This window comes from Staurois parvus, unplaced genomic scaffold (assembly GCF_062004578.1).
Source record: "Staurois parvus isolate SC_StPar_1 unplaced genomic scaffold, SC_StPar_1.0 ptg000255l, whole genome shotgun sequence".
In the NCBI taxonomy this organism is placed as follows: domain Eukaryota; kingdom Metazoa; phylum Chordata; class Amphibia; order Anura; family Ranidae; genus Staurois; species Staurois parvus.
The window spans coordinates 1,421,833-1,448,699 of record NW_028318051.1 but is presented as its reverse complement, the minus strand read 5'-3'; the positions used below and the strand labels follow the sequence as shown (position 1 = coordinate 1,448,699).

Genomic DNA, 26,867 nt, shown 5'->3' with positions numbered 1-26,867 from the left:
ATAAGCAGTTCATACTTTTCAGAATCCAGCACCACCACGAGCCTTGTCCATGTTCACCATCTAAACTAAAACAAATATAGTGTAGCGTTACCCCCAGATCTCAATTATCTAAATCAGTGGTCTCCAAACTGTGGCCGGGGGGCCGGATACGGCCCTTTGCTATCCTTTATCTGGCCCTTGGAGCACTTTTCCTCCCAATGATATGAGGCACTGTTCCTCCAACTAGTATCAGTGATGGGGCACTATTCTTCCCACTGACACCAACAGTGTGGAATAATTCCTGCCACTGACACTAATAACGGGGGCACTATTACTCCCAGTAGTATCATTAACGGGGCACTATTCCTCCCACTGACATCAACATGGGGGCACTATTCCTGCCACTGACACCAATGATGGGGCACTATTCCTGCCACTGACACCAATGATGGGGCACCATTCCTCCCACTGACACCAATGATTGGTCACTATTCCTCCCACTGACACCAATGATGGGGCACTATTCCTCCCACTGATACCAATGATGGAGCACTATTCCTCCCACTGACACCAATGATGGGGCACTATTCCTCCCACTGATACCAATGATGGGGCACTATTCCTCACACTGACACCAATATAGGGGGAACTATTCCTCCCACTGACATCAATGATTGGGCACCATTCCTCCCACTGACACCAATGATGGGGCACCATTCCTCCCACTGACACCAATGATGGGGCACTATTCCTCCCACTGACATCAACATGGGGGCACTATTCCTGCCACTGACACCAATGATGGGGCACTATTCCTGCCACTGACATCAATGATTGGGCACCATTCCTCCCACTGACACCAATGATTGGTCACTATTCCTCCCACTGACATCAATGATTGGGCACCATTCCTCCCACTGACACCAATGATGGGGCACTATTCCTCCCACTGACACCAATGATGGTGCACTATTCCTCCCACTGACACCAATGATGGGGCACTGTTCCTCCCACTGATACCAATGATGGGGCACTATTCCTCCCACTGACACAAACAATGGAGCACTATTCTGCACATTTTTGGAATGCATTTACAAATATATGTAAAAATATATGTTAAAATTATTTTTTTTTATGTTAAAAAAAATCGGAAGAATATATTTAAAAAAATATATTTTTAAAATATTTTTCATATATTTTGTAATATATAAAAAGCACATGTCAGCATGCAGTGTATATATATATTGAATACAGCCAAAATTGTTGCATTTCAAATATATGTCAATATATGTGGGAAGAATATTTTTAAAATATATTTCAAATATATTTTTCTTCCATATGGGATGTTCTGTGCCAATCCCCCCAACCTCACTCCTCCTGGCCACTTCCACTCTATTTACCTGGGTCATATGTGGCAGCACGGTGGCTAAATGGTTAGCACTTCCACCTGGCAGTACTAGGGTCGTGGGTTCAAATCCCAACCACAGCACCTCCTGCCTGGAGTTTGCATGTTCTCTCTGTGCCTGCGTGGGTTTCCTCCGGGTACTCCAGTTTCCTCCCACACTCCAAAGACATGCTGGTAGGTTAATTGGCTCCTATCTAAATTGTCCCTAGTATGTGTATGTATGAATGTGAGTTAGGGACCTTAGATTGTACACCCCTTGAGGGTTAGGGACTGATGTGAATGTACAATATATATGTAAAGTGCTGCGTAAATTGACTTGTGTATTAGCACAGTGTTTTTTCAGCAAACTCAAAGTTTAGTTATTATTGTCCTGCTGACTTTTATGTATTTTTCCAAATTTTGCAAGCTTGCTATTCCATATTTGAATTTTTGTATTAGCCACTAAAGAGAGCTTTACAATTTTAGATATACTATGCATATAGGAAATAAATTGTTTGCAATGAGTCAGCCAACTCACAGACTTGCAATGTGAAATGGAACAATAAAGCACAACCACTGTGTAGCGCCTGAGAAGCAATAACAAATATGGCTGCTCTTGTGTATGCATATACAGTGGGGCAAAAAAGTATTTAGTCCTTTTGAGCAGGCATTCATCAGAGTACCATGTGATATGCTGGCAGCAGAATAATTCCTAACCACAAGTTCCTTATTATTTAAGGTGGCTTTTCAAAGGTATAAATCGGGAAAAAGCAGAAGAGTTGCTCTTGATGAGCAGCAACCGAACTGGTTCCTTCTTGATCCGTGAGAGCGAAACTAGAAGAGGTAATCTTGTTTATTTACAATTTTGTTCTTCCTCCTAAGAAAATGTCAGCTTGTCAAGAATTATATATATATAAAATAAAAATCATAGCTAATATAATTTTCACAAGGTAAGAATGAATTGCTGTTTATCGTTTATTGCTGTTGTTGTTTGTGAAATTGGGTACAGCAATGGGTGCGGAAGTCCCTCACCTTGAGCACGTTTATTAATGCTGCGTTATGACAGAGGAAACTTCAAATATCATAAAGCAAATATTTTTACGGGTCAGTTTATTTTGTTGCCTTCAAAAATATATCAGTGTTTTATTGCAGGGGTCTCTAAACTTTCCAAACAAAGGGACACTTACTGTTCTTCAGACTTTCAGGGGGCCGGACTGTAGCCCCTTTTGTTAATGGGAATAAAAAAAGGCCCTGATGTTAGAGGGGAAAAACCATTGACACCATCTTTGATGTCACTTGGAGGAATTGTGCCTCATCATTGGTATCAGTGAGAGGAATTGTGCCCCATCGTTGGTGTCATTGGGAGGAATTGCGCCTCATCGTTGGTGTCATTGGGAGGAATTGCGCCTCATCGTTGGTGTCAGTGAGAGGAATTGCGCCTCATCGTTGGTGTCAGTGAGAGGAATTGCGCCTCATCGTTGGTGTCAGTGAGAGGAATTGCGCCTCATCGTTGGTGTCAGTGGGAGGAATTGCGCCTCATCGTTTGTGTCAGTGAGAGGAATTGCGCCTCATCATTGGTGTCATTGGGAGGAATTGCGCCTCATCGTTGGTGTCATTGGGAAGAATTGCGCCTCATCGTTGGTGTCATTGGGAAGAATTGTAGCCCATCGTTTTTTAAGCAATATTTATTGCTTTCACTATATCCGCTCTCCCCGGACCCTGCATTCATTATATCCGGTCTCCCCGGACCCTGCATTCACTATATCCGGTCTCCCTGGACCCTGCATTCACTATATCTGCTCTCCCCGGACCCTGCATTCACTATATCTGGTCTCCCCGGATCCTGCATTCATTATATCCAGTCTCCCCGGACCCTGCATTCACTATATCCGGTCTCCCCGGACCCTGCATTCACTATATCCGTTCTCCCCGGACCCTGCATTCCCTATATCTGGTCTCCCCCGGACCCTGCATTCCCTATATCTGGTCTCCCCCGGACCCTGCATTCACTATATCTGATCTCCCCGGACCCTGCATGTACTATATCGGGTCTCCCCGGACCCTGCATTCACTATATCGGGTCTCCCCGGACCCTGCATTCACTATATCGGGTCTCCCCGGACCCTGCATTCACTATATCCGGGTTTCCCCGGACCCTGCATTCACTATATCCGGGTTTCCCCGGACCCTGCATTCACTATATCCGGGTTTCCCCGGACCCTGCATTCCCTATACCTGGTCTCCCCGGACCCCGCATTCACTATATCTGGGTTTCCCCGGACCCTGCATTCACTATATCCGGTCTCCCCGGACCCTGCATTCACTATATCTGGTCTCCCCAGACCCTGCATTCACTATATCCGGTCTCCCCGGACCCTGCATTCACTATATCTGGTCTCCCCCGGACCCTGCATTCTCTATATCTGGTCTCCCCCGGACCCTGCATTCACTATATTTGATCTTCCCGGACCCTGCATCCACTATATCTGGTCTCCCCGGACCCTGCGATGTCACTTGGAGGAATTGTGCCTCATCATTGGTATCAGTGAGAGGAATTGTGCCCCATCATTGGTGTCATTGGGAGGAATTGCGCCTCATCGTTGGTGTCATTGGGAGGAATTGCGCCTCATCGTTGGTGTCAGTGAGAGGAATTGCGCCTCATCGTTGGTGTCAGTGAGAGGAATTGCGCCTCATCGTTGGTGTCAGTGAGAGGAATTGCGCCTCATCGTTGGTGTCAGTGGGAGGAATTGCGCCTCATCGTTGGTGTCAGTGAGAGGAATTGCGCCTCATCATTGGTGTCATTGGGAGGAATTGCGCCTCATCGTTGGTGTCATTGGGAAGAATTGCGCCTCATCGTTGGTGTCATTGGGAAGAATTGTGCCCCATCGTTTTTTAAGCAATATTTATTGCTTTCACTATATCCGCTCTCCCCGGACCCTGCATTCATTATATCCGGTCTCCCCGGACCCTGCATTCACTATATCCGGTCTCCCTGGACCCTGCATTCACGATATCTGGTCTCCCCGGACCCTGCATTCACTATATCCAGTCTCCCCGGACCCTGCATTCCCTATATCCGTTCTCCCCGGACCCTGCATTCCCTATATCCGGTCTCCCCCGGACCCTGCATTCCCTATATCCGGTCTCCCCCGGACCCTGCATTCACTATATCCGATCTTCCCGGACCCTGCATGCACTATATCGGGTCTCCCCGGACCCTGCATTCACTATATCGGGTCTCCCCGGACCCTGCATTCACTATATCGGGTCTCCCCGGACCCTGCATTCACTATATCGGGTCTCCCCGGACCCTGCATTCGCTATATCCGGGTTTCCCCGGACCCTGCATTCACTATATCCGGGTTTCCCCGGACCCTGCATTCACTATATCTGGTCTCCCCCGGACCCTGCATTCTCTATATCTGGTCTCCCCCGGACCCTGCATTCACTATATTTGATCTTCCCGGACCCTGCATCCACTATATCTGATCTCCCCGGACCCTGCATCCACTATATCTGGGTTTCCCCGGACCCTGCATTCACTATATCTGGTCTCCCTGGACCCTGCATTCACTATATCTGGTCTCCCTGGACCCTGCATTCACTGTATCTGATCTCCCCGGACCCTGCATTCACTATATCTGATCTCCCCGGACCCTGCATTCACTATATCTGATCTCCCCGGACCCTGCATTCACTATATCTGATCTCCCCGGACCCTGCATCCACTATATCTGGTCTCCCCGGACCCTGCATTCACTATACCCGGTTCTCCCCGGACCCTGCATTCACTATATCCGGTCTCCCCGGACCCTGCATTCACTATATCTGGTCTCCCCTGGACCCTGCATTCACAATATCTGGTCTCCCCGGACCCTGCAGTCACTATATCTGGTCTCCCCGGACCCTGCAGTCACTATATCTGGTCTCCCCGGACCCTGCATTCACTATATCTGGTCTCCCCGGACCCTGCATTCACAATATCTGGTCTCCCCGGACCCTGCATTCACTATATCCGGTCTCCCTCAGGACCCTGCAGTCACTATATCTGGTCTCCCACAGTACACAGAACATGGAAATGCAATTATTGTAGTAAATATAAACTGCTAAATCCCTTTTCTCATCAGCAGTATATAGCAGTCTCGTGACTTCTACCAGTGTCCAGCAAAGCATTGGTTAAATCTTGTAGGAGTTTTTATTTTGCTCTAGCAGAATGCAGAACCCCTGGCCTCTCTCTGGACAGTGCTGATTGGCCCTGTGCTGATTACATGCACTCTCCCAAGAAAAAAAACTCTCTAGCAATACACACCAAACTGAGCATGTGCAGCTTGCCCCCAAGGCTCTGTACTATCAGCAGATGAATTGGGGCAGTAGAAGAAGGGGAGGATCAGAAAGACAGGATTAAACAGCCATTCTGCACAATGCAGAGGATTAACCCCTTAGGTTCCACAGTGAGTATAACAAGCATGCTTTACTGCATCTACAGACTGATTGTACTGGTGTGGGATTAGTAACACTTTAAGTCTCGGTTCACAGCTATGCAGGTTGTGTTTGAACCATTTCTTTAGTGCTTCCTCTTCTGAAAATACTCGTTACCTGGCTGCCATGATGATCTGCAGCATTGAGATCTGGGATTTAGCTCATATTTGGGTCAGTGTCTCAGAATTATTGGACCCAAAAGTCAGCCAGGGAACTAGCATGTGTGAAGGAAGCCAACAATACACGGGCTGCAGCTGGCTGTACAGTATGCTGAGTGTCGGTGCATCTCGTGGTGTGTTGTACATTGAAAAAACGGCGTTCATTGTTACCGTTATGTGTGAGATGTGACTCAGATACGGCAACCGGCCAACGTGACGCTTTATACAGAACTTCTCTCACTTGTCGTCTGTCCTCAGGAAGTCCTCACACCTGTCAGACAATATGTGGTGCAAGTTGTGGGAACCGTACATTGAAGACATTAGTCACAGGAAACCAAATATCCCGGAGTACATGTACAGGTGTGTGCAGTGTAGTCTCTGCATGCCGAGGGTTCTAATGTGCCGTGTTGTATGTTACTGGAGATCATACATACTGCTCCACATCACGCATTCACCGACATTACAATGTTACTATACATTAGATCACTACTACTACTATTTACTACTACTTCTTACAACTACTACTTACTACTACAATTAAAACTACTACTACTACTTCTTACTACTACTTATTACTGCTACTACTTCTTACTATGACTATTACTAATACTACTTACTACTACTACTACTACTACTTACTACTACTACTTACTACTAATACTACTACTGCTTACTACTACTACTATTTACTACTACTTACTACTACTACTATTTACTACTACTATTTACTACTACTTACTACTACTACTACTTACTACTAATACTACTTACTACTAATACTACTACTACTTACTACTACTACTTACTACTACTACTATTTACTACTACTATTTACTACTACTACTACTTACTACTAATACTACTACTACTTACTACTACTAATACTACTACTGCTTACTACTACTACTATTTACTACTACTATTTACTACTACTTACTACTACTACTTACTACTAATACTACTACTGCTTACTACTACTACTATTTACTACTACTTACTACTACTTACTACTACTACTTACTACTAATACTACTACTGCTTACTACTACTACTATTTACTACTACTTACTACTACTTACTACTACTACTACTTACTACTAATACTACTGCTGCTTACTACTACTACTATTTACTACTACTTACTACTAATACTACTACTACTTATTATGACTATTACTACTACTTACTACTAATAATACTACTGCTTACTACTACTACTATTTACTACTACTTACTACTACTTAATACTACTACTACTTACTACAACTATTACTACTACTACTACTACTTCTTACAACTACTACTTACTACTACTACTACAACTACTACTACTTACTACTACTACTACTTACTACAACTGTTACTACTACTACTTCTTACTGCTACTACTTACTACTACTTCTACTTCTTACTATTACTACTACTACTTACTACGACTATTACTTACTATTACTACTACTTCTTACTACGACTATTATTACTATTACTTACTATTACTACTACTTCTTACTATTACTACTACTACTACTTACTACGACTATTACTACTACTACTTACTATTACTACTACTATTTACTACTACTACTACTTACTACAACTATTACTACTACTACTACTTCTTCTTACTACTACTTCTACTTCTTACTATTACTACTACTACTACTTCTTACTATTACTACTACTACTTACTACGACTTTTACTACTACTACTACTTCTTCTTACTACTACTTCTTACTATTACTACTACTTCTACTTCTTACTATTACTACTACTTCTTACTATTACTACTACTACTTACTACGACTATTACTACTACTACTTACTATTACTATTACTACTACTACTTACTACTACTACTTACTATGACTATTACTACTACTACTTATTATTATTACTATTAGTACTAATACTTACTACTACTATTACTTACTACGACTATTACTACTACTACTTCTTACTATTACTATTATTACTACTACTTACTACTACTACTTACTACTACTACTACGACTTACTACTACGTACTACTACTACTGCTTCTTACTACTGCTACTACTTAATACTACTACTATAACTATGTACTACAACTTTGTATCTCTTGGTGACAGAAAAACTTGTCAGAAGTGACTCATGCAGATTACAGGGGAACGAGGCAACGGACAGAAATGACACTCAGTGCTCTGGACTGAGACATAATACACACAAGGATATGCTTTGTTCATATTTAATAAAAAACAAACAGATTCCCAGCTCACTTACAGCCGGTCTGCAACAAAACCGGACAGACCGTCTGACACTTCATGTTACACACAAAGGGGTTTAGTTGCATTTAGTTGAAATTAAAAAATAAATAACGTAATCCTTCACAATGCATCATTGTATCATTTATAGAGACACATTTTTAAATTATAAAGTGTTACTAAACCCACAACAGTGCAATCAGTCTGTATATGCAGTAAAGCATGCTTAATCCTCTGCATTGTGTAAAAAGGCTGTTTTATCCTGTCTTCTCTGATCCTCTCCTTCTTCCCGTTCTCCCCTCTTATCTCCTGATACGACATATCGTGTGGAGACACTCTGCACATGCTCAGTTTGGTGTGTATTGCTAGAGAGGCTTTTTTTTTGTTGTTGGAAGAATGGATGTGATCAGCACAGGGCCAATAAGCACTGCCCAGACAGAGGGTCAGGGGTTCTGCATCCTCCTAGAGCCAAATGAAAACTCCTCTTACAAGCTTTAACCAGTGCTCAGCTGGACACTGATAGAAGTCACAAGACTGCTATATACTGCTGATGAGAAAAGGTATTTAGCAGTTTATATTTGCTAAAATAATTGCATTTCCATGTTGTGTGTAGTGTGGGAGACCAGATATAGTGAATGAGGGGTCCGGGGAGAGCAGATATAGTGAGTGCAGGGTCCGGGGAGACCAGATATAGTGAATGCAGGGTCCGGGGAGACCAGATATAGTGAATGCAGGGTCCGGGGAGACCAGATATAGTGAATGCAGGGTCCGGGGAGACCAGATATAGTGAGTGCAGGGTCCGGGGAGACCAGATATAGTGAATGCAGGGTCCGGGGAGACCAGATATAGTGAATGCAGGGTCCGGGGAGACCAGATATAGTGAATGCAGGGTCCGGGGAGACCAGATATAGTGAATGCAGGGTCCGGGGAGACCGGATATAGTGAATGCAGGGTTCGGGGAGACCAGATATAGTGAATGCAGGGTCCGGGGAGAGTGGATATAGTAAATGCAGGGTCCGTGGAGACCGGATATAGTGAATGCAGGGTCCGGGGAGACCGGATATAGTGAATGCAGGGTCCGGGGAGACCGGATATAGTCAATGCAGGGTCCGGGGAGATCAGATATAGTGAATGCAGGGTCCGGGGAGACCAGATATAGTGAATGCAGGGTCTGGGGAGACCAGATATAGTGAATGCAGGGTCCGGGGAGAGCGGATATAGTGAATGCAGGGTCCGGGAAAACCAGATATAGTGAATGCAGGGTCTGGGGAGAGCGGATAAAATGAATGCAGGGTCCTGGGAGAGCGGATATAGTGAATGCAGGGTCCGGGGAAACCAGATATAGTGAATGCAGGGTCCGGGGAGACCAGATATAGTGAATGCAGGGTCCGGGGAGAGCGGATATAGTGAATGCAGGGTCCGGGAAAACCAGATATAGTGAATGCAGGGTCTGGGGAGAGCGGATAAAATGAATGCAGGGTCCTGGGAGAGCGGATATAGTGAATGCAGGGTCCGGGGAGACCAGATATAGTGAATGCAGGGTCCGGGGAGACCAGATATAGTGAATGCAGGGTCCGGGGAGAGCGGATAAAGTGAATGCCGGGTCCGGGGTTTAGTAACTCTAATATTTAGGCTTCATGCACCCGGGGCATTTTAATAACGCTGGTAACATTAGCAGTGTAAAGTCATGTTAACAACATTAGTTTTTTGGCGCTTTTTAGCATTTTTACATTAGCGTTTAGCCGCGTTTTTCCGCTTTCTTTATAATTTTTCTGTGGAAAAAACTTTTTTTTTTGCAAAACAAAAGTCCAAAAACACTGGTTTGCCATGTTTTCAGCTTTAGAGCGTTTTTACAGCTAAAAAAACTCCTCTAGATACCCACTAGTCCTGGGTTTTTTTTCCAGCCAAAAAACGCTGATTAAAGCCTGTGTGTGTATGGACACATAGGATAACATGCTGGGGAGTTTACTGGTTGTAGAAAAAAACGGCCAAAAGCCAAAAAAGCCGCTGTAAACATGTCCGGTGTGCATGAGAACTCAAACTAATAAACACTTTAACCCCTTTGCACCGGCTCCTCCCGGCCCTTTAAGGGTTTCAGAAGACAGGAGGCGGGGTGGGGTTTAGGGTCATGTGACCGCCGTGACACGCCATCACGGCGGTCACATGATCGGGAAAGGTCCCAATCGAAAGAGGAGATCGGGACCTTTCCCTCAGTACCGGACATGTGTGCTGGGAGCGAGCAGGGTGCGCGCTCTCAGCACATATGTCTTTTTTTAATAGAACTCAAATGTCCGGCCGCTCGACGTGTAGGCCCAGATGCCGGGAGGCTGCAAAATTCGGATGCCGGGCATCCCAGATGCCGGGAGGCTGCACATTTCGGCCGGTGTAAAGAGGTTAACAGACATTTCCCTGCATTCATCAGAAAAAATGAAATGCCTTGAATGGTAAATTAATCGGACCAAAATGAAGCAGATACGAGAAGATTTACATAGACTTTAAGGGGTTCGTTTACTAAAACTGGACAGTGCGAAATCTGGTGCTGCCCTGCATAGAAACCAATCAGCTTCCAGGTTTTATCTTCCAAGCTAAATTGAACAAGCTGGAGGCTGATTGGCTTCCATGCACCAAATTTTGCACTCTCCAGTTTTAGTAAATAAACCCCCAAGTTTTGTTAGTAAGCCCTTCAGCTTTTCAAAAGATGTGACAACCAGATATTCCGTCTATGGTGCTTGATGTGTAGGTTATATGTTCTCTTTTGGTTGATCAATCTCCTGCTTAGCACTGTTCATTGCATGTTTTGAAATACTGTCCCTAAATACTTCCAGTGTTGAACCTACCTTCTCCGTGATTGTGTACATATAAACTTTTGGTTGTCTCATAGGATGTTACAGCCTTTCAGTTAGAAGATCCTATCAAGTTACTCGAGATTCCATCAAACATTATCGTATCAATCAACTAGAGAATGGGTGGCTGTACATATCTCCTCGCCTAACTTTCCCTACCCTCCAGGACATGGTGGACTACTATTCTGGTAAGACCAAGCTTCACATTTTGTTTGAGATTGCAAATAAGGCATTGTTGATCACTTAAGGGTCTATTTATGAATGTTTTCACACATGATTAATGCAACTTTCACCCAAGAGTCATGATTTTCCAATTGGATTCAGATTCAAAATATGTGAATCTTGGGTGGAAGTTGTGTAAATCTTGTGTGAAAAATTCTATAAACAGACCTCTTAATAATTAAGTGTGCATTGAAGTAGTAAAAGGCCAACTAAACCCAACATTGATACCCTACTTTTGGTCAGGAAGCAGTGTGTTGAATCACCGACTGGTTTCTGACACTTTGGTGACAAAGTCCCAGCAATAGTTTGTGTCTTTGACCTCAAAAAGGTCTTTATGAAGGTGTGACAATTATCTAGCTAGGTCTCCTTAATTATTTCCATATTCTACATTATGGAGATCTCCAAGGAAGGCTTGTACACCAGCATAACAACAAACAACATAAACCTTTTCAATAATCTATAAATATTATTATTATTGTACACCAGCATGTAGCCTTGCATTGGCTGTGGTCGTTGATTGATAAAGCTGATAAATCTGGTTGGGATATCTCATTATTGGAATATGGTATTACAGTTATGAATTATCCCAACCAGACTTCTAAGCTCAGCCCGCCGACCACAGCCAATGGGTATTCCAAATACCCAAGACTTATAAGAAGCCATATTTGGTCTACCAGCAACCAAGGAATTGTCAACAACCACAGCCAATGGGTATTCCAAATACCCAAGACTTATAAGAAGCCATATTTGGTCTACCAGCAACCAAGGAATTATCAACGACCACAGCCAATGGGTATTCCAAATACCCAAGACTTAAAAGAAGCAATATTTGGTCTACTAGCAACCAAGGAATTATCAACGACCACAGCCAATATGTCTTCCAAATACTCAAGACTTATAAGAAGCCATATTTGGTCTACCAGCAACCATGGGATTATCAATGACCACAGCCAATGGGTATTCCAAATACCCAAGACTTAAAAGAAGCCATATTTGGTCTACCAGAAACCAAGGAATTATCAACGACCACAGCCAACGGGTATTCCAAATAATCAAGACTTATAAGAAGCCATATTTGGTCTACCAGCAACCAAGGAATTATCAATGACCACAGCCAATGGGTATTCCAAATACCCAAAACTTATAAGAAGTCATATTTGGTCTACTAGCAACCATAGAATTATCAATGACCACAGCCAATGGGTATTCCAAATACTCAAGACTTATAAGCAGCCTAAGTTCGTCTACCAGCCGTCATGGAATCATCAGTTTTGGGAGTGGGCCTTCACTGTTTTATTCTAGTTTTGTTGAGAAAAAACAGTTCCTTTTACGTGAACTATAGAATACAGGGGCTTTAGCGAAAATGATTCCAGATTTTTACGTTTTTGTTCTGAAGGTTTATAGACCTTAGTGTACATTAGTAACTCCTAAGTATGAATCTCTGTCCTTATAATGACCACTAAAGCAGTACCAGAAAATCTTCAAAGACCAAATTTCCTGTTGGAGGGAAGGCTTGTTTCTTGACCAGTAAATGGAGTTTCTGTGAATGATTTCTTCACAAATTGCATATATCAGGTTGTTATCCCTGCAAGTTAGCACCATAAATAAATATATATATATATATATATATATATATATATTTTAAAGGGGGGGGGTGGTGATTTTAGCAGCTACAGTCAAATAGAACCTTTTCTTTTTCTTTTTTTATTATATATCATTTACAAATATCACATTTTTTTTTAACAAAAAGTGGAATTTTCCTTTAACTAGAAACATTATGCTGAATTTGTTTTGCTTTTGTTTTATCTCTTTTTTTAGAAATCTCCGATGGTATTTGCTGCGTCTTGAAGGACCCTTGCATCATACAAGGCTTCATCCCTCCAGTCATTCCTTTATCTCAGCCAATTATCGTTAGGAAGCCAACACTCAACTGGAGAGAGCTAGATGGGTCAGTGCTGTTATTTTAGGTGGAGCTTTAAAGTAGAACTATACTATTTTTCTCATTTTGGATAGAGCAAGGGAGGTTTATAAACCATCTGTGTCCCATGGGGGAGGGGGATCCCTTCACATCCTGTCCCATAGCCAAACAGGAAGTGAGAGGAAATCCCTTGGAAATTCCTTGGGGCCCTCCAGTGACTTATAGCGGGATTGTGGCAGGCATTCTGACACTGGGGGGAACTGACTTGGTGTCACTGACATCCCCAATGACCCCAATACAGTGATCAGTGCTCAGGGGCGAACTGACCATTTGGGAACCCGGACACTGCCCGAGGGCCCAGGGTCAGTAGGGGGCCCCATGAGATGCCCCTGGTACCTTTCATAGGTTTTTTTGGGTGTGATTTGAGAGTGGGTGAGGACACAGGGGCCCCATGATCCCCTATTGCACGGGGGGCCCCATGGGTTGTCAGTCCGCCCCTGTCAGTGCTAAAAAAAAAAAGCACTGGCACTGTACTAATGGCACCGGGAAGGAAGGGGTTAACATGACGGGTGATCAAAGGGTTAACTGTGTGCAGGGAGTGTTTTACTAGGGGGCGGTGTCTGGGTGCTTCACTGTAAGCACACTTCTTTGGATGGCTCTACTGTGCAGTGTGCCCGAGCTGACAAGAAGGAGAGCTGTTAGTGAACAAAACAGTTCTCCTCCCCGTCGGAGATCCTCGGTAATCACCGGGCGCCAGGCAAGTGCAAAATCACACACACACACATATATATATATATATATATATATATATATATTTATACGTGATATTGCGCACCTGTGACACCCTGTAGCAGTATTTCTGCAATAGGGTGGTCAGGGAGCGGTTAACCAAATATAGCTAGCTTTACACTTACTCTTTATTTAACATGAAATAATCTACCTGACAATTCCAATATAAAGACCTAATGCACACAGGACGTTTTTGCAGCCACTTTTAGGGGTGTCAGGTGTTTTTTTTTTTCCACTGCTTCCAAACGCCCCTCCATGTTATCCTATGTGTCCATGCACACATAGACTTTTAGAAGCTTTTAGTGCCAGGGGCTTTTAGGAGCTGTAAAAAAACCCCACTGCCAGTGAGTCCAGGAGCAGCAGCGTTTTGGCAGAAAAAATGCTTGACGCGTCTAAATGCACCTAAACGTGCATTAACACTAGTCGCTCTTATCCCTGGAGCGTTAATTCATTTAACCTCCCTGGCGGTATTCCCGAGTGTAGCTCGGGGTAAAGTTTCAGTACCAAAAGCAGTAACCCCGAGCTACACTCGGGCTTACCATGCGGCGTTGCTCAGGGAGTCCCTACAGCGCTTACCTTGTCCTTCGCTCCCGCGATGTGTCCCCTGCAGCATCCCCGGCCATCTCCTCTGGCCGATGCCAGCATCTGGCTTCCGTGTTCTGGTCCCTGTGACGTCGGGACGTACGGGCGCCGGAACCGGCGGCAAATTTGAAAATTTTAAAAAAATGAAATTTTTTTTAAAAGGATTATTTCATAGCAAAACATTCTTGTATCAAACCATTTCACATACATTTTGTCCCGAGTGATTTGTCCTGTGCCCTGCCTGCATTTTTACTGTTCTTTCTGCCTGGAAACTGAGAAACGTCCATGGCATCCAAAAAGCGTCCCTTTAGGTCAAAACCGGTTTTAGAACGGCTAGAGAACAGCGATAGTAAATCAGAACCACTTGCAGAATTGAGTGATAATGATTCGTGGGGGAAATTCCTCATCAGACACTGAAAACGATTCTGCGACTTTGCTCAGCGATGTGCAAACTTGGCGCTATATTTCACATTTCAGTGTTTTTGGATTGATTATATTATTGAATTAAATTTATTATTATTATTATATTATTTTTTATGAGTATTTATTAAATTATAATTTATGATTTCGTGTTTCAAGTTTTATCATACCCGGGATGTTTACTAGACTCTTGTTCGGACAGATTTCAGTGAGTTATTCCTAAATTACAGCCTACAATAAAAAAAATACATATTTCCATGCAAAAAAATGGTACCGCTTTCAGCACCAAAAATCTGAAATAATCATACCGCCAGGGAGGTTAAGTAAGTCATTACTAAGAATTGCAGGCCTACAATACATAACACCAAATTTCCATGCAAAAAAATGGTACCGCTTTTGGTACAAAATTCCTGACATAATCATACCGCCAGGGAGGTTAATTGACCATAATAATAATTTTTTTTCTGGCCATTGAAATAAATTAACGGCCAAGCACTTGATGGCTGCAAACGTGCCTAAATGCTTTTAAAAGCATTAGACTCTTTTACAAGCAGGGGCGGACTGATCATTCGGGTACTCGGGCACTGCCTGAGGGCCCGGGTCAGTAGGGGGCCCCATGAGATGCCCCTGGTACCTTTCATAGGGTTTTTGTGGGTGTGGATTTAGTGTGGGCGAGGACACAGGAGCTCCATGATCTCCTATTTCCCGGGGGCCCCATAAGCTGTCAGTCTGCCCCTGTTTACAAGCGTCAAACTTTTTTTTGAGCCAAAACGCTGCCGCCAAGAGGAGAAGTGTTTTTAACCCATCCTGTGTGCATGAAGCTAAAAATGATACAAATAATAGATAAAAGTAATAAATGATGTCATTTTTTTCACTCTTCAGCTCCACACTGTTTGCTGAGGACAGCACCCTGAGTGAAGATTGTCCGGTCAGCTTAGGACTTAGAGAAGCGGTCAGCTCATACATGTACATGACAGAAGACAAGGACTCAAAGACGACAGAGAGAAAACATCTGTGGAAACCATAGAGAATACTTCCCTCTGCTACAATTTCATCAAACCACTTCACCGTTTGGGAGATGACACTGCAAACGCTTTTCTCAAAATGAGAAGTTTATAAAACAAAAAAAACTAACAAACCTTAAAAAAGGATATTTAAATAGTTCGGTACCTGTTCAGCAAGATGTTGCAGGTCAATCCTTACTGACATGTGCTGCTTAAAGGACTTTATTGCTCTCTATTTATGGCAGCTGTGCTGCTTCCCTTTGTATCTTTGTAATATTTCGTGTTTAATAAAAATAAAATGATTATTTTAATTTAAAATGGTCTCCTTTTATATAGAAGATACACAACACTGGCAGGTTGAGCCACAAATAATGAGAATTCACTTATCAAGTTATTTAAAGTACAGGAGAACAAGAATAATTGAATTCAGAAGGGAGCTCAACAGCACCACATCCCAAAATGTATCCAAATGTCAAGAGAAGAGAGGAAAAGATACTAAGGAAGAAAAAGAGGAGGAGAATGAACTCAACACATAAAAAAAAAGTAAATAGGACTTTGAGAGTGCCATAAATAATAAGCAAAAAAATATGAGATAAAAGTTACAATGTTTTTTATCGTCAATGAAAAATCTCATGTGAAAAGAAATACATTTCAATGGTGGAGAAGGATCTATGAGTTCTGGTAGATCACAAGCGTAATAATGGCAGCAATGCCAAGCTGCGGGAAGAGGAGATTAAGGAGGGATATGATCACCATGTATAATACATAAGGGGGGATATGATCACCATGTATAATACATAAGGGGGGATATGATCACCATGTATAATACATAAGGGGGGATATGATCTCCATGTATAATACATAAGGGGGGGATATGGTCTCCATGTATAATACATAAGGGGGGATATGATCTCCATGTATAATACATAAGGGGGATATGATCTCCATGTATAATACATAAGGGGGGTTATGATCTCCATGTATAATACATAAGGGGGGATATGATCTCCATGTATAATACATAAGGGGGGATATGATCTATATGTATAATACATAAGGGGGATATGATCTCCATGTATAATACATAAGGGGGGATATGATCACCATGTATAATACATAAGGGGGGGATATGATCTCCATGTATAATACATAAGGGGGGATATGATCTCCATGTATAATACATAAGGGGGATATGATCTCCATGTATAATACATAAGGGGGGATATGATCACCATGTATAATACATAAGGGGGGATATGATCACCATGTATAATACATAAAGGGGATATGATCTCTATGTATAGTACATAAGGGGGGGGTGTGATCTCCATGTATAATACATAAGGGGGATGTGATCTCCATGTATAATACATAAGGGGGGGATATGATCTCCATATATAATACATAAGGGGGGGATATGATCTCCATGTATAATACATAAGGGGGGATATGATCTCCATGTATAAATACATAAGGGGGATATGATCTCCATGTATAATACATAAGGGGGGATATGATCACCATGTATAATACATAAGGGGGATATGATCTATATGTATAATACATAAGGGGGATATGATCTCCATGTATAATACATAAGGGGGGATATGATCTCCATGTATAATACATAAGGGGGATATGATCTCCATGTATAATACATAATGGGGGATATGATCTCCATGTATAATACATAAGGGGGATATGATCTCCATGTATAATACATAAGGGGGATATGATCAGCATGCATAATACATAAGGAGGGATATGATCTCCATGTATAATACATAAGGGGGGATATGATCACCATGTATAATACATAAGGGGTGGATATGATCTCCATGTATAATACATAAGGGGGGATATGATCTCCATGTATAATACATAAGGGGGAATATGATCTCCATGTATAATACATAAGGGGGGATATGATCTCCCTGTATAATACATAAGGGAGGATATGATCTCCCTGTATAATACATAAGAGGGGATATGATCTCCATGTATAATACATAAGGGGGGATATGATCTCCATGTATAATACATAAGGGGGATATGATCACCATGTATAATACATAAGGGGGGATATGATCTCCATGTATAATACATAAGGGGGGATATGATCACCATGTATAATACATAAGGGGGATATGATCTCCATGTATAATACATAAGGGGGATATGATCTCCATGTATAATACATAAGGGGGGATATGATCTCCATGTATAATACATAAGGGGGGATATGATCACCATGTATAATACATAAGGGGGGATATGATCTCCATGTATAATACATAAGGGGGGATATGATCTCCATGTATAATACATAAGGGGGGGATATGATCTCCATGTATAATACATAAGGGAGGGATATGATCTCCATGTATAATACATAAGGGGGGATATGATCTCCATGTATAAATACATCAGTGGTTCATATAGTGAACTTGGTGTAGAGTTATTCACCCTGAGGTGATCACAGAGGACAAGGGGGCACACTTTACGTCTGGAGGAAAAGAAATGTAATCTCCAAACACGGAAAGGTTTCTTCACAGTGAGAGCTGTGAAAATGTGGAATAGACTCCCTCAAGAGTTGGTTCTGGCCAGCTCAGTGGATTGCTTTAAAAAAAGTCCTGGATTGTTTCTTGGATACACAGAATATAACTGGATATAACATTTATAGGGAATATCCGATTGCCTCTCGGGGGATCAAGAAGGAATTTTTTCCCCTGCAGGACCAAATTGGATCGTGCTTTGCTGGGTTTTTGCCTTCCTCTGGATCAACTGTGGGTGTAGGATTATAACTTTTTTTTTTAATGGTCAAACTGGATGGACATTTGTCTTTTTTCAGCCAGACTAACTATGTAACTATGTAACATTTGAGTATCCCAAACGTAGTGGTAATACTTGTTCAGTAACATGTATCCGGAGCAATATTTCTTGACATGTTTCGCCTGTTTCAAGCTTCTTCAGGAGATATTAAATATAACACCTACAACAACAAATCATGTTGATTACGCAATATGTTGACAGATTAAATACCATAAGTGCACAGGTTAATAATAAAACAAATTTAGATCACTGCAAGTTATATGTGATATACATCATATAAATATCTCAGAAGATGGCCCAAGTGAACAAATAGTATACGGAGCAATTATAGTGCAATTTGATAGAACATAGACTCCTCAGATAAACTGACACAAAGGCGCCTCAGATGGTTGGTGGAGGGGCTCACAAGCTGGATATAGAAAAATATAAAAGCATCAACTACCACTGAAAGTTTAAAAAAATTGCTCTGAAGATTAACGTAAAATGAAGTTTACCTTTAGGGGATAGAATAAACACCACAGATTGACTGCTCAGTATACACAATAATTACCGTCACGTGTGAGAGCGCTGCATCGCAAAAAAAAGCCGAGAGACACAGGTCCCAAATTGAGTACTGAAATATAAATATGAGGTACACTGGAACAAAAAAAAAGGGGGGGGGGGCTCCATCCCTGCCAGTAGCATAGTAATAGTAATGAAAATAAATACTGAGCTTACCTCAATCAGAACAATCTCAAATAGTAAAATGCATGCTAGTGAATAAAGACAACAAGAAATTAGATAATAACTATTGGGAGACCCACAATTTGTACAGTACCAGCCATAGGCTCCAAAATGTATCTCCAAAGTCTCCCCAAACATTGCACCAGCACCACAACACCACCACACCATGGTGCTCTGTCAGGTTAAGGTCAGGAGTCTGTGCAGGCCAGTCAAGTTCCTCCATCCCAAACTGGCTCCTCCATGTCTTTATGGACCTTGCTTTGTGCACTGGTGTGCAGTCATGGAGCAGGAAGAGGGCCATCCCCAAACTCTTCCCACAAAGTTGGGAGCATGAAATTGTCCAAAATGTCTTGGTATGCTGACGCCTTAAGAGTTCCCTTCACTGGAACTAGGGAGAGACTTAAGGGGTCCGAAAGACTTACATCTTCAATAACCTAGAGTGTACCGTAACTTCCAACAAGGAACCTCTCTTATTTGGTCCCATTTGGTCTGTTTACTATACTATTGTAAGCACTTTGTTATATTTGTACAAAAAATATCTGTTGCTCTTGTTGGAAATTTTAGAGCTGCCTAGTGTTGTCTGCACACTTCCTGTGCTGTCCCAAATAGTCAATTTAGTCCTTATTTGGCACTACAGAATGATTAATCTTTATGTTGTAGAGCAGTAAATAAAACCCTAACCAAAAAAGCTAATGGGGTTTTTAGGCTACCAAACCATATATAACAAAAACTATACAAAATAAGAAAAAAGAGTTGAAGAAAAGTTTACCACCTTTTATTGGTTAAAAAAAGCACCATATTGGTGGGGCATGACAATAGGACACATAGATCATAATAGGCCCAAATGTGTTGGACAGACAGTACTACAAAATGTAGCCTACTGACAATACTTCACAGATTGAAATAATGATACTTTTAGGATGATGCCTTGACATCTTTGGTGCCTATAAAATACTCTGTTAATTGCTCCGGCATTTAAGTACAAGTGGATACTTTGTCCGTTACTCCAACGCGTTTCAGGGGACAAAGCCCGCTTCTTCGGGCAGACAAAGTATACATTTCTAAAATAGAGCAAAAATAGGCCCAGAACACATTATGGATATATGACCATTATAGTACATAGAACTAGAAAAGCTACAATTTCTGGGGAAATTGTGTGAAATGTTCTTGCCTCCACCAGTAGTCTACAACTGGAATGGTCGCAGTTTAGAAATTGCCCTTCAAATTTGAGGTGGCTAGAGTGCAGTTTCAATGAATGTCAATGGGCGGCGTGACTTGCAAACAAATGGTCATATTGGGAAAACTATCAGGACTATGGCTTAGCCGTGGACATTTTTACAGAAGGCACGAGAGCCAGGAGTGGCATGAGTGCCTGGCAAGTCTGCGATGTCAGCCGACAGGTGGGTAGTCTGGACGACCAGGATGCAGGTCAGTTGCAGATGCAGGTGAGCAGATGTTGCAGGTCAGCAGGAGCAGCGGTTGGTAGGTTCTAGCACAACCTCGGTAACTGCAGACAGTAGTTATCAAGTGGTAGGCACAGGCTGGAGAAGAAGCAGAGTCAGACAAGCCGGGTCGGGATCTATCAGGTGGATCAGGTACAGGGAGGAGGCAAGCGGGTAGTTGGAGTTCAGGCCAGAAGTCAGCAACCTTAGGCAGATAGCATGGGAACAGGCAGAGGTGTAGTCAAAGGGTAAGCTGGGTCAGTGCAAGAGGAGATCAAGTCAAGTCAAGTCAGGTCAGGTCGGTAACAGGATCAGGATACAACAAACAGCAAACAATGGAATGTGGTGGACCAGAAGGCAAGGACTCCCAGTGCAACAGTGGTTTAAATAGCCCACCTGGCGCCAGTCAGGTGAGCGCATGGGAACAGCTGATAGGTAATTGGCATTGATGCATAAATGTGCACCTGGGCATTCTCGGTTTTCCCTGACGACTGTTAGGTAATTGGCATTGGAGCACAAATGTGCGCCTGGGTATTCTCTCTTTTTCCTGACACACTCTGTGTGGGATTGGTCCAGCAAGGCTGCACTCCAACCTCTGAAGCAGACGCAGTTGGCACCTCTCCTCAGCCACATCAAATTACTGCGTTGAACTGTGAGTTGTTTCCCTAGCGGCGCTCTCCCACCAGGGTGTAACATTGGCATTCTGCTCAATACAAATTTTATTGCATCTGGACCCTGTGTGTTTTCACCGCTGCAGCACCACACTGCACCCCCACAGATTGCTAAAGTCCTTTCCTTTCATAATTTATAATATAAATAACACCTTCTCTATTTCAAATTCTTGACTTAAAGGAAAAAAATGAACGGTGATTTAGCGCTATTTCATAATACACACATAATATTATACTGCACATCAGGAATACCAGCTAGCCCTGGTAGGGGGACTTCTTTTACACAAAGTATATGTTATTTAGGGGTTTAATAATTGTATATAGGAGAACATTTTTTTTTTAGATACGTACATTGGGTGCAGTGCCAGGCGTCTTCCTTCCAGGGACAACGTATACTTCACTCTAGGCACATTTTGAAAACTGCAGGACTCTGACCACATTTCAGTGCAAATATCTGAGGCTTCATTCAGTTTCTCATATTGCTAGGCAATGACAATCTCACAATTATAATACAAATCTGAGCTACTGTGAAAAGAAGAATGGGCAAAAATGTCCCTCTCTAGATGTGCAAAACTGGTAGAGACAAACCCAAAAAGACCCGAAGCTGTAATTGCAGCGAAAGATAGTTCTACAAAGTATTGGGGGAGCTGAATACAAATGCACACCACACTTTTCACAGATTTATTTGTAAAAAATATTGAAAACCGTTATTTTCCTTCCACTTCACAATTACTGTATATGCCACTTTGTGTTGGTCTATCACATCAAATCCCAATAAAGTACATTTACGGTTTTGGTTGTATGATAAAATGTGGAAAATTTCAAGGGGTATGAATACTTTTTCAAGGCACTGTAGGTAATTCACAAAAATTAGACAGGATGATAAATTATTTAAACTCATTAATTAATATATAATTACGCAGTTAATGGGTTCACTTTTTTAATAATGGTAGTTAAAAATAAGATAAATGTAGGATTATATCATGAAAGAGACAGTGGAAAATTGCAAAAAAAAATTACTCAATACACCTTCATTAAAAAAACAGTTACAGATTCAGATTGCAAAAAGAATGGGCAAAAATGTCCCTCTCTAGATGTGTAAAGCTGGTAGAGAAATCCCCAAAAAGACCCGAAGCTACTGTATATAACTTACTGATGTTTTCAAAAGTGGATTAGACAGTAATAATAATAAAGGAGCTAATAATATTAATAATAGTAATAATAATAAAATACTATAATATTATTAATACCATCTAATCAATACTATTATATTTTACTTTAATCAGTTAGTCAATTTATAACTCCAAAGTCCAATATAATAGCATTGATTAGATTATAATAATAATCATAATAATAATAATAATTACAAAAATATTGTAATGACTATTATTCATATTATTTTAATTTAATCAACATTATCATATTGGACTTTGGAGTTATAAACTAATTCTAATTTGTAGTTGTTTGTAAAATTGCAGTTAAAATTTAAATTCACAACAGTCTACCACATGCACATTAAAATGATTTAAAAAATAAACTAAAAAAATGTAACAATGATAATAATGATTTTCCTCATGGGTGTAACTGGGTATCAGCTCTGAAGGTGCTCAAACTTTCAGTGCTTTTCTATTTGTTTGTAAGACCACAATTACCGATTCCAATTTATAGTCCATCATATATGACCCTTAGAAATAATATAAAAACTTAAATAATAAATTGTTGAAATAAAAGAATAACTGGGACAGACAATGATAATATCAATATAATAATAACAATAATAATTATTATTATTATTACTATTATTATTATTGTTATCATTAGTAGTAGTGATAGTAATATTATTATCAACTGATCAGTTCTGATGGTCTGCCTCAAACTTGGCCTGATGTGGAGCACAGCCATGATAGTTTTCAGCGTGTCAAAGGCTGGAATGGGTTGCTCATTCATTAAGCCCGGGTTCACATATATGTGGTGCGGTATATCGAATTCGAAGAGAAACTACTGCGAATTCCGCACCGCAACAGTGTGAACAAGGGCTAAAAAGAAAACAACTAAATATGGCTTCACCCTTGAATCTCGGTGTGCTTTGTGTATTTCTTCCAGATCTGTGCAGTAATCCAGTGTGAGACTTTATCTCTGTGCAGAAGCTTCCTGTAATAAAGACCTCTCACTGCTGCTCTCTCTCCTTGTACAGGATGACTGGTCTTGTCTCCGCCCCTTCCCATAGTTTTCTGCAGGCAGCCTGTAGTGGGTTGAGCCTGATAGGTCTCTCTGTTCTCTGCATAGGCTATGCATAGCACATTGATAACGTCACTGCTACTTTTACAAGGTAATAACTGAGCATGCCAAATAATTTGATGCACATGAAATGGATTTATATCCTTTGTGGCTATTGAGGAGTAAAATCTAAAGTTTTTTTTGTGCCGCTCTGAGTTTAGATTTAAAGGGACAAAACTCCCGGAAATGTGCATGTATTGCAGAGATGTCCTAAATATCTCTTTTTTTTTTATTTTGCCATGACATACACTTTAATAAGTTACTGTGCTTAAGATGAATAAGGCGTGCAAAGTCGGAATAAATAAGACTGAAGGTTGTTTTGTGTTTCCCGATGTGTTCATAAAGCTGTGGTAATGACTGGTGGGAGGTTGTTGAGTTCCTTAGCTGCTGTAACCATACGAAACTGAAATGATTGTAATCTTCCACCCTTTCTATACATTCCTGTGTATATACACAGCGTGTAGGTGGCTAGACGGCACAATGAGAGTTTTGTGGTGGGGAGAGAAGCGCCAAGTTTGGGGGGGTCTTTATCACTTCTGAAGAACAACAGTAATATTGGTCTTAATGTATAGAATTTATGAATCAGATATCAAATCGTAAATGAAGGTCCAATAGTCAAATAACCAGCCAATGAAAGTCCAGTGCTGCACAACCAATGTAAGGGCACCTGTCATATTTTACACAGGATGTTCAATGGGAGTGCCCGTTTTATTCATTATTCATGGATATGCCCCCACATAGAAGAAAAATATATTTCAAATATATTTTAAAAATATTCTTCCCAAATATATTGACATATATTTGAAATATTTACAATTTTGGCCATATTCAAAATATTTCAAAATACATATCAATAAATATGTATATATATATATATATATACTGTATGTTGTAATGCGTTTTTATTACCAAATATATGAAAAATATTTTTAAAAATACATTTTCAAATATATTGTATGTCTTCAAAAATACAAATCTACATTTTTGGAGTGCATTTACAAAAATATGTAAAAATATAAAATTACTTTTTTATATGAAGAATATATTTTTAAAAATATATAAAAATGCATTTCAATATGCAGTGTATATACATATATATATATACATATATATATATATATATATATATATATACATATATTTATTTATTGAAATACATTTTGAAATATATTGAATACGGCCAAAATTGTAGCATTTCAAATATATGTCAATATATTTTGGAAGAATATTTTTAAAATATATTTCAAATATATTTTTCTTCCATATGGGTCTCTTCTAATGGGAGTGTACCGTCCTCAGTCAGAAGCACGGGGACCGTAAAAACCAGTGTGCTCTATTGTGTGAAAAACTGACTTCAGCTAGAAAGTTGGTAAAATGACCCATCCCCTCCTGTGCTTTGCTATAGGCCAGTGAAGCTGCCCATTGCATCCATTGGCCAATAGTAAGTTGAGAAAGGCAGGAGGATCCAGACCGACGCATCCACTTCATAGCTAAAAATGGTAGTTGCATAATATTGTGTTCAGGGTCTTGGGGCTCCTGGCTCTTGTAAACCACTAAAGGTCCATATAAGCATCGCCAGAGTTAAAGTTCTGTGTAGATTTATTAGAAGCCCGAAGTACATGCTATGATATACACTCACCGGCCACTTTATTAGGTTCACCTGTTCAATTGCTTGGTAACACAAATTGCTAATCAGCCAATCATATGGCAGCAACTCAGGGCATTTAAACGTGGTGAAGACGATTTGCTGAAGCTTGAACCGAGCATCAGAATGGGGAAGAAAGGGGATTTAGGTGACTTTGAACGTGGCATAGTTGTTGGTGCCAGACGGGCTGGTCTGAGTATTTCAGAAACTGCTGATCTATTGGGATTTTCATGCACAACCATCTCTAGGGTTTAAATTGAATGATCGGAAAAAGAGAAAATATTCAGAGAGTGGCAGTTGTGTGGACGAAAATGCCTTGTTGATGTCAGAGGTCAGAGGAGAATGGACAGGCTGGTTGCTGCGACATTCAGATGGTGGGGTCAGAATTTGGCATACACAACATGAAAGCATGGATCCATCTTGCCTTGTATCAATGGTTCAGGCTGATGGTGGTGGTGTCATGGTGTGGGGGAGATATTCTTGGCACTAACAAGGTGGACCTAATAAAGTGGCCGGTGAGTGTACAAATTACTTTTTGTTCAGTTACAGTATGTATTCCTTCAATACCCATGAAATCTTTGTTGTTTATTAGAATATATATATATATATATCTATATAGTGTACACACAAGAGCTGTACCAAAAGTAATGCACGATTGTGATTTTTGTATTAACTTACATAAGTCATTTAAATTTCACATGTTTATAGAGCAAAGCCTGCCATACATGGAAAAATTTTGGCTGGCTGCCCAGGGACTGGCTGAATTTCGATCCATGTATGTGTAGGGAGGTTGAACAAAAGTCGGTCTACCAATCCATACTGGTTTTCTCTGCTCCATCAGCAATAGCTTGCAGTGCTGACCAGTGGATTCTGATTGCGTGGAAGTTTACCCACTGTCAGAATACAAAGGGTCAGTGGGGAGGATTCCCTCATCTACCTCAAATGTGTAGCTGGGGAAATTGAGTCATTTTTTTTTTCCTTCAACCCACTGTTTGAACGAAAAAAATGACTCATCTATGGCCAGCTTAATGCTTCCCCCATAGTATCTCTTCTTCTTTTTCATTACAGGTAAATAATAGATTCCAAGCAGAAGCATCATGGCGTCACTGAATTCTTGACGAAGAAGGGGTTCAGGTTGTCCAACATCCACAGAAGGCTAAAGAATGTTCATGGAGATGACACCATTGACAAGGACAATTCCCACAGATGAATGAAGAAGTCTAAAGAAGGAGAAACCAGCACTGAAGACAATGTGACA

The 26,867-nt window shown here is 41.1% G+C and overlaps 1 protein-coding gene across 2 annotated transcripts in view; it reads left to right on the top strand.

The window, feature by feature from the left end:
• Window positions 1–16,337, top strand: part of SLA2 (Src like adaptor 2) — a 41,456-nt gene extending 25,119 nt beyond the window's left edge. For both annotated transcript variants that reach the window (XM_089681011.1, XM_089681012.1), the window contains 4 exons: window positions 2,103–2,206; window positions 11,123–11,272; window positions 13,125–13,254; window positions 15,898–16,337. In XM_089681011.1, coding sequence (XP_089537137.1) covers window positions 2,103–2,206; window positions 11,123–11,272; window positions 13,125–13,254; window positions 15,898–16,042 — 529 coding nt within the window. In that variant the 3' untranslated portion in view covers window positions 16,043–16,337. The remainder of the gene's footprint in view (window positions 1–2,102; window positions 2,207–11,122; window positions 11,273–13,124; window positions 13,255–15,897) is intronic.
• The last annotated feature ends 10,530 nt before the right edge of the window (window positions 16,338–26,867 follow it).